The 13,784-nt window shown below is 44.5% G+C and overlaps 1 protein-coding gene across 5 annotated transcripts in view; it reads left to right on the top strand.

Moving 5' to 3' along the window:
• PCDH15 (protocadherin related 15) overlaps window positions 1–13,784 on the top strand; it is a 264,399-nt gene that overhangs the window by 195,746 nt on the left and 54,869 nt on the right. For all 5 annotated transcript variants that reach the window (XM_062496847.1, XM_062496842.1, XM_062496846.1 and 2 more), the window contains 2 exons: window positions 6,965–7,074; window positions 8,672–8,812. In XM_062496847.1, the coding sequence (XP_062352831.1) occupies window positions 6,965–7,074; window positions 8,672–8,812 (251 nt within the window). The remainder of the gene's footprint in view (window positions 1–6,964; window positions 7,075–8,671; window positions 8,813–13,784) is intronic.

Genomic DNA, 13,784 nt, shown 5'->3' with positions numbered 1-13,784 from the left:
CGTGGGCACATTAACCAGGTGTTCAGCCATTCCAGAACAGGAAAAAGGGGGAATTTTGCAAACTTACAGCTCCTGTTAGTGTTGCATTACAGCTCCCCAACCTGTTGGAAAAGATGTGTCCAGTTGCCCAGCAATCCGAAGTTTTATGGGGAAATATGGGAAACTGTGAATTCCAGGCTATAACTCGATGTAAATGTAGCGTACAATTTTATTTAATTTTATTTCTCTCCCAGCACTAGCCCTGCTGTGGAAATGTGTTCTGCCTAAAAAGGGAGAACTGGGGACAGGTGGAGCTCGCTCTCCCGTGATGGAAGAGATGCTGTAATGTTTTCCACCCAATTAAATTCTTCAATATTGGAGTCAAAAACCATCCAAACAAAAGGATTTCACAAAATCATGGAGCTGTTTCAGGAGTCGATCATTCAAAGAGATTTCTCCCCAGTTCTCTGGTTTCCTGCTGTTCACTCAGTTTTCCTCATTGGGAGATAGGGAATGAGGAACCCTGCACAGTGACAGTGAGGGTAGGGGGTGGCATTCCATGGTTGGAATCTCTGTAATGTGGAGCTTCCTGCAGAAAGGTGGAAAAAGCATCCACAGTCCTCTGGCTTGGAGCTCAGGAACTGGAAAGAGTGGTCCTTTCCAACTTGGGATATTGGGTTCTCATTATCTATGAAAGTCTGAGGCCTTGATGAATCAGAGAATTCTGGAATGTTTTCAGCTGTGAGGGACTTTAGATCCCATCCAGTGCCACCCCTACCGTGCGCAGGAACACCTCCCACTGTCCCAGGCTGCTCCAAGCCCATCCAACCTGGCCTTGGACACTTCAGGTTATCAGTTCCACCTTAGATGTTTTTTTCCATCAGGCAGCTCCTGAGCTGCGTGTCTTTAAACCTCTGTTTACAGAAATTTCCCTTTTCTCCTCCTAGCAGAGCTCCCTGGGGTTTTCCCCTGTTAGGGATCATTTCTCCCATCAGGAATCATTTTCCCTTTCTTGTCAGAGCCCACAGAGGGTTATTTTTGTCCCTAAAAATGTTTTGTTTAATGCTGGCATCCATTTGCATCATCCTTTTCCCAGCATAGCCAGGTCCTACCACTGCTTTTCCCAGCTTTCCTAGGATGGAATTTACATTTTATTAAGGGAATGCCATAGGTAACATTCTAGTCACAGAATTTTTGAGATGTGGGGGTAAAAGCAGTCACACTTAAGCTGGGGCTTCCAAAATACATTTGGAATTTGCATCTCACATCAGTGGCAGCTTGGATTGGGAAAATGAGTGTGATTTTTCCCTTTGAAATCACTGGTTTAGAGTGATTTTCTGTTGGTAATTTATTTGGTTTGTAATAAAAAAAATTAGCAGATGTGATTATGAAGTTAAATTAAGTTATTTTTACAGCATGTACTGAAACAGGATTTGCCATGGAAAAATTACGGAGTGAGTTACCAGGTGATTACCAGGTGAAGGATCCTTTTTCCCCTGCTTTTCCTTGTATTAGTAGTCCTGATTGCATTTTATTAAAATCCTCTACTTCTTTATACCAAATGAAAAGGAAACTAGAATTTTAGGAATTATTTTTTAATGAAATGTTCTGGTGGATGTTTCCAGGGGAAGAGGAAAGCACAGGGAGCCAGATCCCAGCAGGGAATCTGTTCTTGGAAAGTCTGAGAGTCAGAGCTCCCAACACCATGTTAATGAAATAAATAGATCACGCTGGGGGTGTGAATATGGAACTGAAATTATCCATAATTTTAGTATTAAACCCCATTGGCATCCAGCAATGTGTTATCCTTCCAGCCATGTTCTCCTTGGAATTTATCCCATCAGTCTCACCAATCCAAGTGTGCGACTGTGCCCTACATTGTACTTGGCAGGAATTTTTCCTCCTTTTTTTTTTTTGCTTCTGCAGAATCCTGACAGGAATATTCCTGCCTTCGAGGCTTCAGGTTTAATTTGGGAAGATTGGAGAGATAATGTGAACACACAGAGATCAGGAGAGCAAAACCTGACATTTGGGTTAAAATACAATAGGTTAAGACAGGATCACTGGAGCAATGTCCAGACTCCCTCATCATTTGTTTTGGAGATAAATATCATGGGAAGCTCAGAGTGACTCCAACCAATTTGGGAATTGAGACACAAAAGCAGGATATCAAGTCCAGGAAGGAATATGTGACACTCTGAAGATAAACTGCTCCCTAAATACATCTAATTAAGACAAAAAGAAACTTTTTAAAAAAATAAAAATTATCATTGCCTGGGACAAGCTGTTCAGGTAGTTACTAGGAAAGCAAAAACTTAATAAACTGATGGATTATTGCTCTAAAATGTGTCCAGGTCTGTATTTTTTAAGCAAGCACAGGAAGCCAAGGTAGTTTTTTATGTGTCTGGTGAAAGGATTGAAAGAGCTGCCATGGGAATCATGGAATTCCAGACTGGTTTGGGTTGGAAAGGACATTAAGGCCCATCCAGTTCCACCCCCTGCCATGGGCAGGGACACCTTCCACTGTCCCAGGCTGCTCCAAGCCCCAATGTCCAGCCTGGCCTTGGACACTGCCAGGGATCCAGGGGCAGCCACAGCTGCTCTGGCTTTCTCACCACCCTAAGAATAAAAATGTCCTCAATGTTAATCAAGTTGAGGTGAAAAATGTAATTAAACAGCACCAAAACTTAATTTCTGAGGTGTTTATATGAACCTCCACAACATTAAAAGTAAATATATAAAATATTTTGTATTCTAATATTCTGTATAGATAGATACAAAATATAAAGTCTGCAAAGTAGAGGCAACTGAAGTGGCTCATATGGAGTCCATTCACATCCCACTATTAAGCTTCAGCTCTAAACCAATTTTCCAAATTATTATTGGGTTTGCTGGCTTGAAATTTAATTTTTTATTAAATCTCGCGTTCATGCTTTTGGAGATAGACAAGTTTCATGGTGAATTTAAAGCATATTGGCTATCAGGCAAATTGAAAAAGAGCTGGGAGTGATGTGTTTAGTGCAGGGAAAAAGAAGAAGCAGAAAAGTAGAGAGGAAAAGTTAAGATTTCACTTGGACATTTCCAGGAGTAGCACCTTGCAATGTATTTGAGACAAGCTCAGTCACCCTTTCCCACTCTGATCAAGACACAGATAATTAGGATATAGTGAATTCTGAGATTTTTTTAGATTTGTATTTCTTTTCAGTATTTTTACACATAAATGACATCTTTATTTTAATCCTGTTCTTTGTGGTTGCTTTGTTTATTTTCTGAGGAACAAACCCATTTTGTGGTTTCATACTCAAAGAAATCAGTGAGGTCTCTCCTGGTCTCCATTCCATCCTGGATGCTCCCAGGATACCATTTATTAAACCTGTGGAAAAGTTAAAGTGAATCAAAGGGCTTATATGCCACATTGCTGTGATGGTCATGGAAAAAAAAATACCATGGAAATGGATGAAACAGTGTTCTGGGAATAGATTAAAGTTGTCATGGTCAAAGGGTGTTTGTGTGGAGAAGGGAAAATTATAACTCTGGGTAAGGCTGAGGTGGGGTGGGAATTAAAGTGGGTATTAATTGTGGTTTATCCCTAAGATTTGTGGGATGCAGGTGGATTATCACTTATTGCTAGGGACCTCCTTACACCCAGGGATGGGATGGATGTGGATCCTGGGCATGTTAGTCTTGGAAGGAATCAGAAATCACAGAGTTGAGAAGAAGGTGGTGAGTTCAGAAGTTCAGAAAGGAACTGTTTCATTGAAAATATTTCAAATATTTCAAAGCAATTCCAGGGAAGGGAATGGAGCTGGGGAAGGGGTTGGTGCCCCAGGAGGGGCTGAGGGAGCTGGGAAAGGGGCTCAGGCTGGAGAAAAGGAGGCTCAGGGGGGACCTTGTGGCTCTGCACAACTCCCTGACAGGAGGGGACAGCCAGGGGGGGTCGGGCTGTGCTCCAGGGAACAGGGACAGGACAAGGGGAAACGGCCTCAAGCTGTGCCAGGGGAGGCTCAGGTTGGACAGCAGGAGGAATTTCTCCATGGAAAGGGTGCTCAGGCCTTGGCAGGGGCTGCCCAGGGAGCTTTGGAGTGCCCATCCCTGGAGGTGTTGACAAACTGTGTGGACATGGCACATGGGGACATGGTTAGTGGTGAGCAGCGTGGTGCTGGTTGATGGTTGGACTTGAAGATCTTGGAGGTCTTTTCCAACCTTAGCAACTCTGGTTCCGTGGAATCAGCTCTGGGCTGGGAGGCAGAGACACACCTACCCCACCCAGGTGACAGTGACACACCAACCCCACCCAGGTGACAGTGACACACCAATCCCTTCACCCTCCCTGCCCTCCAGTGGTGCTGATCTCACAGAAATTCCCTTCCCTTCCACTCCCATGGGGGTATTCTAGTCCTGTTTTTGGGTGGCTTGGGCTGGATTTTCCTGCTTTCCTCTTCCCACAAAAATCCCAGCTTTTGTCACCCAGTAATGCAAAATTATGGCATAAAAACATCTTTGCTTGTGTCCTAAAACTCCTTCAAATAATACTGGGGGGGGAAGTACCATTTATGTATCTTGACTATTAAAACATTGGAAAATAAGGAATTTCTTCCCTTCGAAAGGTTATTAGAGCTGGAAGCTCAGGATAAAGAGCAGGGTATAGGAAGCTTTTGCTGCTTTGCTTCTCCACAATCCAGAGGAATGCTCTGAAGTGTTTTTTTACTGGGTTTTTTTACTCCAGATGACGCATTGCTACTGTTGTTCCCAATCCCTGGAATTAAAGGAAGGGAACAAAATCAGAGCAATTACTGTGGGGGTGGGGAGTATGTTCTGTTCTGTCCCCTCCCTCCAGAGCAAACACAAAACCTCTCAATAATTATTATTGATTTGTCAATCCACTGGATTCAGCAGTGGCAGAGGGAGCTATAAGGTCATTCCCACTGCAGAAATATCCCAGAATTATGCTGGGAATGAAATGTAGGGCTTTTGTTCTGCTCTCACCCCTTTAGAAGACAAAGAAAACTACATCATCTATGATGCAGCATAAAAAGGGCATTTTCCTCTCTGACCTCATCAATAGAATTCCACTTTAAATGTTTGCAGCTTTGGCAGCATTTTTCCTGTCTTTCCCTGACTTTCCCTGCCTTTTTGCAGCTTTTTAATCCCTAAGATTTGCATTTGCTTTTGTAAAATGCACACTAAAAAGCTTTTCATAGCAATGGTTTGAGAAATAAATTAATAAATTAGGGAGCAACAAGGAATTTTATTCCAACCAGTGACACAGAACCGTGGGAGGAGAGGGATCTGCTCTGTGCATGTGTGTTTGAATAAAAGGGGATTTTTCCACCTGTGAAAAAAGAAAAAAAAAGGTCACTATTACGTTGCATGATACGAAACTTAATTCCATATATTCATTATCTTGAATTTTTTCTAGCAAGTTTGAAGCAATATTGATTCCAAAGGAAATGTTTGTAAGGTGGAGCTCAGGGGACGATTGGCCACTTCTTGATGGGAAAAGTTTGGGTTCAACAGCTGGGATTATGTCCTGGGGTTCCAACTTTCATATAATCATGGAATATCCTGAGTTGTAAGTGACACACAAGGATCATTAATCCAGGCTCCTGGCCCTGCACAGACACCCCAACAATCCCACAGTGTTGTCCCAGCACTCCTGGAGCTCTGGCCGCCTCGGGGTCCTGCCTTTAGAATGGGAAAATGTGGGGTGGAGGATTTGAAAACCACCCGGAAGATGAAAAGGGAAGGTGATAAAATATTCATGGAATCCCAGAATTATTTAGGCCTGGGATCATCAAATCAAACTGTTCCCCCAGCACTGCCAGGGCCACTACTAGACCATGGCTCCAGGTGCAATTTGGTCTTCTGAATGCCTCCATTATATTCCCTGGAAAGAAGCAGATGTAGATTCTCTCCAGTAGGGAGAATCTAGTAGCCTCTCTGATCAGATCCTCATCTGGTGTTTATTTTGTTATCTATCAAATGAGTGTGATTTTTAAAAATGGAAAATATCTGCATAATACATTAAAAACTAACCATCTACATTCATGGATGAGTGTCAAAAATTCCTTTTACATTTATTTGAAGAGTTTGAAGCATGAATTCAACCACTGTTTGCCATAAGGAAAATCTGAGGAGGATTTGAGATGAGTTCAAACTTCTCACTTGTCCTTGTTGAAATTGTTTAGATTGCTGGTTTAAGGACATAAGCACAGAGTCATGGAATGGTTTAGGTTCAAATGGCCTTAAAGCTCATCCAGTGCCACCCCATCCCATAGGCAGGGACACCTTCCACTGTCCCAGGCTGCTCCAAGCCCCAATGTCCAGCCTGGCCTTGGAGATTTCCAGGGATCCAGGGGCAGCCACAGCTTCTCTGGGCACCCTGTGCCAGGGCCTGCCCACCCTCCCAGTTGTTGGGTAGCCTTGGGTTGCAGTTCGTTTCCTGAAAAGCATCTTGTGTTTTAGTACCAAAATGTGTTGGCAGGAAAATTTTTGGATTTTTGTGATGAGTGGTAATTCCTGTGGAGGTAGCCCCAAAGGGATTCCTGTTTAAGGCATGGAATTTTACCCATGAATGAAGTTTCCTTCATTGTTTTCTGACAGATTACTGAGTTTTCTTAGTAGATTTGAATATATTCAAGATCTATTATAGAAGAGATATATTACAGATCTATATAAAGTATGTATAGAAAATATCTATTTTGTCTTTTCCTTCCAGTTTATCAGGCTGTGGTGATTCTTGTTTCTCCTCACTATTCCCCACTGTCCCACTTCTCAGATCCAAGAATCACTAGATCTTCACGTTGCCACCTCTTATCTATTTGACTTCTCAGTTGGTTTAAAACATCTTCCTTTCTAATATGATTTTCCCTAATAACAGATCCTTTGGCAGCCTAATAGATGGAGGAAATACTAACCTGGTGAATAAGTTTCAATAATTTGCTGTTCAGGAATGTGACACAAACCCTTCTGCTCCACTCTGCAGACCCCCGCCAGTGAGTGAAAGTGCCCCGAAGGGAACCGTGGTCGCCGTTGTCACCGCGGCCGCCTTGAACCAGACAGTTGTGTACTCCATTGTGTCAGGGAATGAAGAGGGTAAGTGTAATAATAATACTATTCATATTAATATTTCAGTCTTGTGGTTTGGGAAGCCTGCAGGTCGCAACAGAAATCTGCAATTGTGGAGAAGTAAAGCTGCTGAGGTGAATCACAGAATCATTGAGGTTGGAAAAGAACTCTCAGGTCATTGAGGTGAAATCCCAACTCATCTGGACAAGCAGGAGAGAATGTTAGGGTTGGAAGGGACCTACAAGAAACCTGCAGAGGGACTTTTTATAAAGAACAGGATAAGGGGGGATGGCTTCAAGCTGGAACAGAGAACTTTAGATGGCATACTGGGAATGAATTGTTCCCTGGGAGGGTGGGCAGGCCCTGGCACAGGGTACCCAGAGAAGCTGTGGCTGCCCCTGGATCCCTGGAAGTGTCCAAGGCTGGGTTGGATGGGGCTTGGAGCCTCCTGGGACAGTGGAAGGTGTCCCTGCCCATGGCAGGGGACAGGAATGGGCTTTAAGGTCCCTTCCAACCCAAACCATTCTGGGATTCCAGGGTAAGTTCAGCTCATACAACACATCTTCGGATAAAGCCATGACCAGTCCAGAAGAGTCCTGCCTGGCCAAACCCCCTGGCTTATCCACACTCGGCTTTGCAAGTTGGTAATGGAGCTGGGGGGGAAAGAAAAACAGAATTCCTGTAACCCCACATGGCACATGAGGGACCCAGCAGCAGCCACAGGAGCAATGTCTGATCCAGCTCCTTTGGGGTCATCCATGAGTGAGCCAAGTTTCCGACTGAGTGCCCAGTGAAGTCCAAAGAAGGTGGGGACTTTGGGGCTTGGAGACCCTGGGATGGTGGAAGGTGTTCCTGCTCATGTCAGAGGGTGGCACTGGATGGGCTTTGAGGTCCCTTCCCACCCAAACCATTATATGATTCTGTAACTACCATTATCAAGCCTTTGGAGACTAGCTAAAGATCATATTAATTAGCAAAATCACATGGAAATAATTCTCACTGATGTGAAAATTCCCATGGATGCCACATAGTATGAATCCATGGCACATTAAAATAAAAACATAAATAGCTTTGAAGAAGTTGTACTTGCTTAAAAATCGGGTTTAAGATATTATAGAGTCAGTCATACTGTAACAAATATTGTATTAGAGCCTGGTATCCAAACAAAACATCTTGCTGGGATACTCTCTGTGATCCACCTGGACATCTTGAAAAAATAACACAGAATTACTGGGAGGGATGTAAAGAATTCCCCATCCTCCTTTTTGTGAGAGCAGGCTCTTTGTCTTGTCCCATGTTTCCATTAGTATTCAAGTCCTGTGCAGGGAGTTGCACTCCCTGATCCTTTGAGTCCCTTCCAGCTCAGAATATTCCATGATTCTGTGATGCTGGGTTGGTTATCCCAGTAGTAGAGCAGATCCTGCCATTGTGCTCCTTAAAAGTATCTTCAAAGATGAGCTACATGGGGTTTTCCAAGCCTGAGGGAGGGAGGGAAGGAGGCAGGGAGGGAATGCCTTGCTTGGCAGTGTCAGACAATTGTGTCATCCCCAAAATAAAACCCTTGGGCATTGAAAATCCCTGTTTATGCATCTCATAAAATTCCTGTATTTTTGCTGGCTTCCAGATGTGTTTGCCATTAACAACAGAACAGGAGTGATCTCTGTGAAAAAGCCTCTGGACTATGAAAGTGTCCGAAGTTACGAGCTCCGAGTGCAGGCAGACTCCCTGCAGGTGGTGAGATCCAACCTGCGAGTACCCTCCAAAAGTAAGTGTCAAATATCCTTCCTTTTCCATCTTCTTTACATAGATATTGCTGGTATTTGCTGAGAAACTGAAACTGCTCTCCAGCAACATTGCTGTCTTTTAGGGGGTTGATGGTGATGATGGGATCACAGGGTGCATTTTTTAATCTCTCAACCTGACTTGTCCAGAGAAGCTGTGGCTGCCCCTTGATCCCTGGAAGTGTCCAAGGTCAGGTTGGATGGGGCTTGGAGCAGCCTGGGATAGTGGAAGGTGTCCCTGCCCATAGCAGGGGATGGCACTGGATGGGCTTTGAGCTCTCTTGCAACCCGAACCACTCTGGGATTCTGGGATTCTTGAAGGTGCTCAAATATTTGGGAGCATGTCATATCTTGGGAATGGCCTGAGACACTGTACAGGGGTGACAGTTCCAATACCTTCACCAAGGGTTTTTTTCCAGTGTTACCCACAGAACGAGGAGGACATTTTGGGATTTTGAGCCTGCATTATCATGGATATTTCTTTTTCCTTGAGTAAGAATGGAATGTGTGGGGTGTGACACAGGGTCAGGGTTAATCAGTGGTCAGGAGCTTGGCTTTGTTAAGAGCAGAGTGAGATCCTGTGCTGGTTTAGCCAACACTGAGGATGTGCCTGCCAGGGGTCAGAAAGGCAGAGCTGCCTGCTTCTCCCTGTGCCTGGGAGAAATCCAGATACGGTTATATCCATAAAAATACAGCCAAGGAATACCCAGGGAGCAGATCAGGCTTCCTTGCAGCACACAGCCTTCGCCAAACCTTTCGGACATGGCTGAAGACACGAGGCAGTCATCAGGTCCTTCCTTTCATTCCCTCTTCTGACTCACACTCTGAACTAGAGCAGCTCTCCCAGCTGAGCAGCAGCTCCAAAAAAGTGGTGGCTGAATTACTTTATTCAGGAATGCTTGATAGTGACTGGAGTTTGACTTCAGGCCAGCTTAAAGGAACACAAGCTGGGTGCCTTTGGTTCTCCAGTAGTAAACAACATATATATTCCTTAGAATGTGCACTGTGCTGCAGGGATAGCTAAATAATTTGATGAATGTATATGTTTAAAATACTTCAGAAGTATCTGGCCAGCTGAATCACTTATGTCTTTGTAATGGAGATCTCTTGATCTCTGGGTTTGATTCCTGCATTTATACAGCGATTTCCTTTCCATTTTCTTGGTACTTTGATTATTTTTTGAAGCATTTTAATCAGTTGAAACACTAGTTCTGAATTTCAAGTCACTGAATTGATGAGCTGCAGTGGGAGGAGATGGGGCACAATGAACACATCACTGTGGGCTTTGCTGAGGTTGAACTGATGAACCATTTTGGACTAGAAATGCACAGCCCCAGGATTATGCAACATCAAATTAATACAAAGCTGTGACACCCAGTGGCAGTGACCTCCTGCCAGTTCTGGTCTTGGATAGCCTTGAATTAGTGGAATGTGTTCAGGAATTTGTTGGTGACCTGCTCTGGAGCTGCAGGGATTTCTGGGCTACTCACTTCAAGATACATATTAAGTTTGTCCAGGGAAGGGAGCAGAATTGGGGAAGAGGCTGGAGCCCCAGGAGGGGCTGAGGGAGCTGGGAAAGGGGCTCAGCCTGGAGAAAAGGAGGATTTGTGTGGAAGCAGAGGGAGCAGCAAAGAGAAAAGGACAAAGAGAGGTTTTTGCCCACAAATTCAACCTGGTCCCCCTTGTAGAACCAAAGGATTGGTGGGCATGTCCAGAGAAGCCGTGGCTGCCCCTGGATCCCTGGAAGTGTCCAAGACCAGGTTGGACAGGGCTTGGAGCAGCCTGGGACAGTGGAAGGTGTCCCTGCCCATGGCAGGGGTGGGACACTGGATGGGCTTTAAGGTCCTTTCCAATCCAAGCCATCCTGGGATTCTGGGATTTCACATTCCTAGAGATGTAAAGATAATGACAGAACCCCATGGGGACTTTTCCTATATTTAAGAGGAATTGACTGGGTGCCAAGGTGGAGATTGGTCACAGGTCATGCTCCATGTTCTTGGAGGTCTTTTCCAACAGGACCTTGTTAGACATGGTTTTTATCTGTCAGAAGATTTGAAAACAAAATCACCCTTCCATTGATTATTTCCATGTTTTATCCAGTCAGGTAGAACTATTTGTCACCTTTGGTGCTCCTGGAGCTTGTACAAAGGCACTGTCCTGGCTCTGCCGTACTCCCAGCTGTGAGCAGGGCTTTGCTTGGGGTGTTAGGGGTTAGGCAGCAGTCCTGTCTTCTTCAGTTTTTGGTTTTCTAAACTCAAAAACCCCTTTGGGATTAAGGTGGAAATGGGAGTTTTACAACTAAAATTCTGCAGCTGTTCTACAGTAATTGGGAATGATGATTCTACTACATTAAATATGGGTATAAATTCTGTGTCCCTGTGGTGTTGATGTAACAGTAAAGCAGCCTTATGTTTTTAGTTGCAAAAGTTGGTGCTGGTGGTGCTTTACAAGTTGGCTGCTGTGGCAGTTCCCAAATTCAGGAGTTGTGACAGATGGACTCAATGCAAGCAGAGCCTGATCCCGCTGCCTCACAGCTCTGGGAGAGCTTGGGACAAACTTCCACTTTCTTTGGCATTTTAGAGAGGCTGAATAAAACCTGAGTTGCAACTTAGGTCATTATTTGTTAGAAAAAGAGGTTTTATATGGATTTAAATCAGACCTTGGGTCCCTGCTGCTCCAAACACATTGCTGTTTGTTTCTTTTTGCACTCTTGAGCAATGACAGCACATGGTGATCTTCTTCTGGCTTTATGAGCTCATTTGGATCAAAATGCCACTGAAAAATATTCAGGGCTGATTCCTACTTGGTTCTGCCAAATCCAGGAATGTGAGATGGAGCCCAGCTGCAGTTCAGCACAGCTCACCTGCCAAAGCACAAAGTCTGCTCACGCACTTGTAAGGCTGGAGTAAAGCAAAGTGCTCCTAAGCCCTGGCAAATTATAATTCTCCCTCCCAGTTGGATTCAGTTGAACTTTGGAAAGGTTCTTTGAAATCTGCTGTTGCCTCCTGCAGAATTGCTTTTGGAGATGCAGGGATTTATGTTAGAGTTATCCATGCCTGAAGAGCAGCTGTATCCGTGGCTGGGTTGGAATGTTGCAAGAGGCAGTGCAGTGCTGCTGGTGAAAGCACTGAGTAAAACTCACCTGGGAGCACTCAAAGCATCGTTGATATTGTCCCAGTGTCCAAAAATCATTGCTTTAGTTCAGCTTCATTTCTGCAGCCTGGCAAGGAACTACAGGCTCACATAGATCTGGCACATTTTTAGATGGGGAGACTGAAAAAGAGCTTTCAACAAGGATGCTTGGAAAAAACTTCTGGGGATGAAATGCTAGTACACACCAGTGACCCAGGAGTTTTTGTTTGGCTTGTTTTTTGTGTTATTTATTCATGGTCTACTCATTTTAGGTGTTTCAGAGGTTCCCCAGCTTTGCTTTAGAGCAGCTTTCAGGGTGTTTTCACTCCCCTTTTCGCTTTCCACGGAAGCTGAAAGATCAAAAGTCTTGGCAGTGATTATTTAGCTGGTTCCTATAAACTGAGGATGATTTAGAAGCAGCTGCAGTTCTGTATTTTCTGAGCACTGCAGCTCATCTCCAGGGTGCTGATGAGGAGGGGGGAAAAGGAACCTTGCAGGAGACTGAGGTACCACTGAAAGCAATTTTCTTGGCTCTTTTTTTGCCACCTTGGCAGCCTGTGCTGCTTTCTCCAGGGAAAGATGCTTTTTGTTCCTTCACCTGGCCAGCTCTTTAGGCAGGACAGTCATAAGATCTTATATTTGGATTCTGGGAAGTCTCACAAGAATTACTACAAAGGAGTAAACCCTGCTTTCAACTCCTGGAATCCATGAAGAAAAAATGTAACTGGAGCTGGATTCCAGACTTAGAACACCAAAGATGGGAGGTTTTACATACTTGGGAGTACAAATTCCACCTCTGGAAGGTGAGTGTGAATACTGACAGCTTGTGATGATCACTGTCCTCACAAAGAGGGTTTGAGCCACCCCCAGTGTTTAGAAAAGCGGCAAAAAATTTGGAATATGAAGGAAAAAGGAGTCTAATGACAGAGTGTAGACCAGACTTTCTAAGAGTATGCTTCATTGGTGGCCTTTTCTGTCAGGTTGGGGGCTGGGGGTGCAGGAGTGGTGGATTTGAGAGCACCAGAGACCTTGCGCAGGGAACATTCCTGAATCAAGCAGAGGGAGTGGGGAAAATACCCATGGGAAAGGGTCTGGCATGACCTTCCCACACAACACAGCTGCTGCTGGGGGATTTTAGTAAGAATTCCACTGTGAGGGTAAGGCAACTTCTGTAGTTGGTGGAGAGCCCTTACCTGCAGCCAGCTGTGGAACTGGATCCAAAGGTGGGATAGGGAGGAGTTCAGATGCCACAGTCCACTCCCATCTGCTAGAATGAAGGACAGTGTCCAGAAATCAGGCAGCAAGCTGAAACACAGGTAGATATTCAATGGTGACGGTCCTAATCTTGGAATGTGGATATGCAAAGTGTTTTATTTGCTTTGTACTTAATGTAATAGCTTCCATTTCTCCATTCTCAAAGCATTCGCCCTTTGCTAAACAAATCAGCATCTTGGCAGCTCAGAAAACTGCCAGAAAATTAAACAAATGGGTAGTTGAGCAAATTGCAAGGCAAATTTTGCACAAGGCTCAGCCACCTCACCCTAACTGACCTGACACGACAAAAGCGAGCTATATGCAAATGATGTTTAATTTGAATTAGAGAATACCAGTGCAAGTGAGCCAACACCTGATCCCACCTGCACAGATAAAATCAGGATCTTCCCTCTAAGACCAAGCTGGTAGCAGCCAGTGACGCGCTGGTTATAGGCTAAGCAGGGCAAAGGTCACTTCCACACATAATCCTGCTTGTAATGCCACCTTCTTCTCTAAAAGGTGGAGCTGCAGTGGGAAAGTCTGCCTGGGAATCTCATTTTCCTGCTGTAG

Source organism: Cinclus cinclus, chromosome 7 (assembly GCF_963662255.1).
Source record: "Cinclus cinclus chromosome 7, bCinCin1.1, whole genome shotgun sequence".
Taxonomy (NCBI): Eukaryota; Metazoa; Chordata; class Aves; order Passeriformes; family Cinclidae; genus Cinclus; species Cinclus cinclus.
The sequence above is the reverse complement of the archived record's forward strand: the minus strand, read 5'-3'. Positions and strand labels throughout refer to the sequence as shown.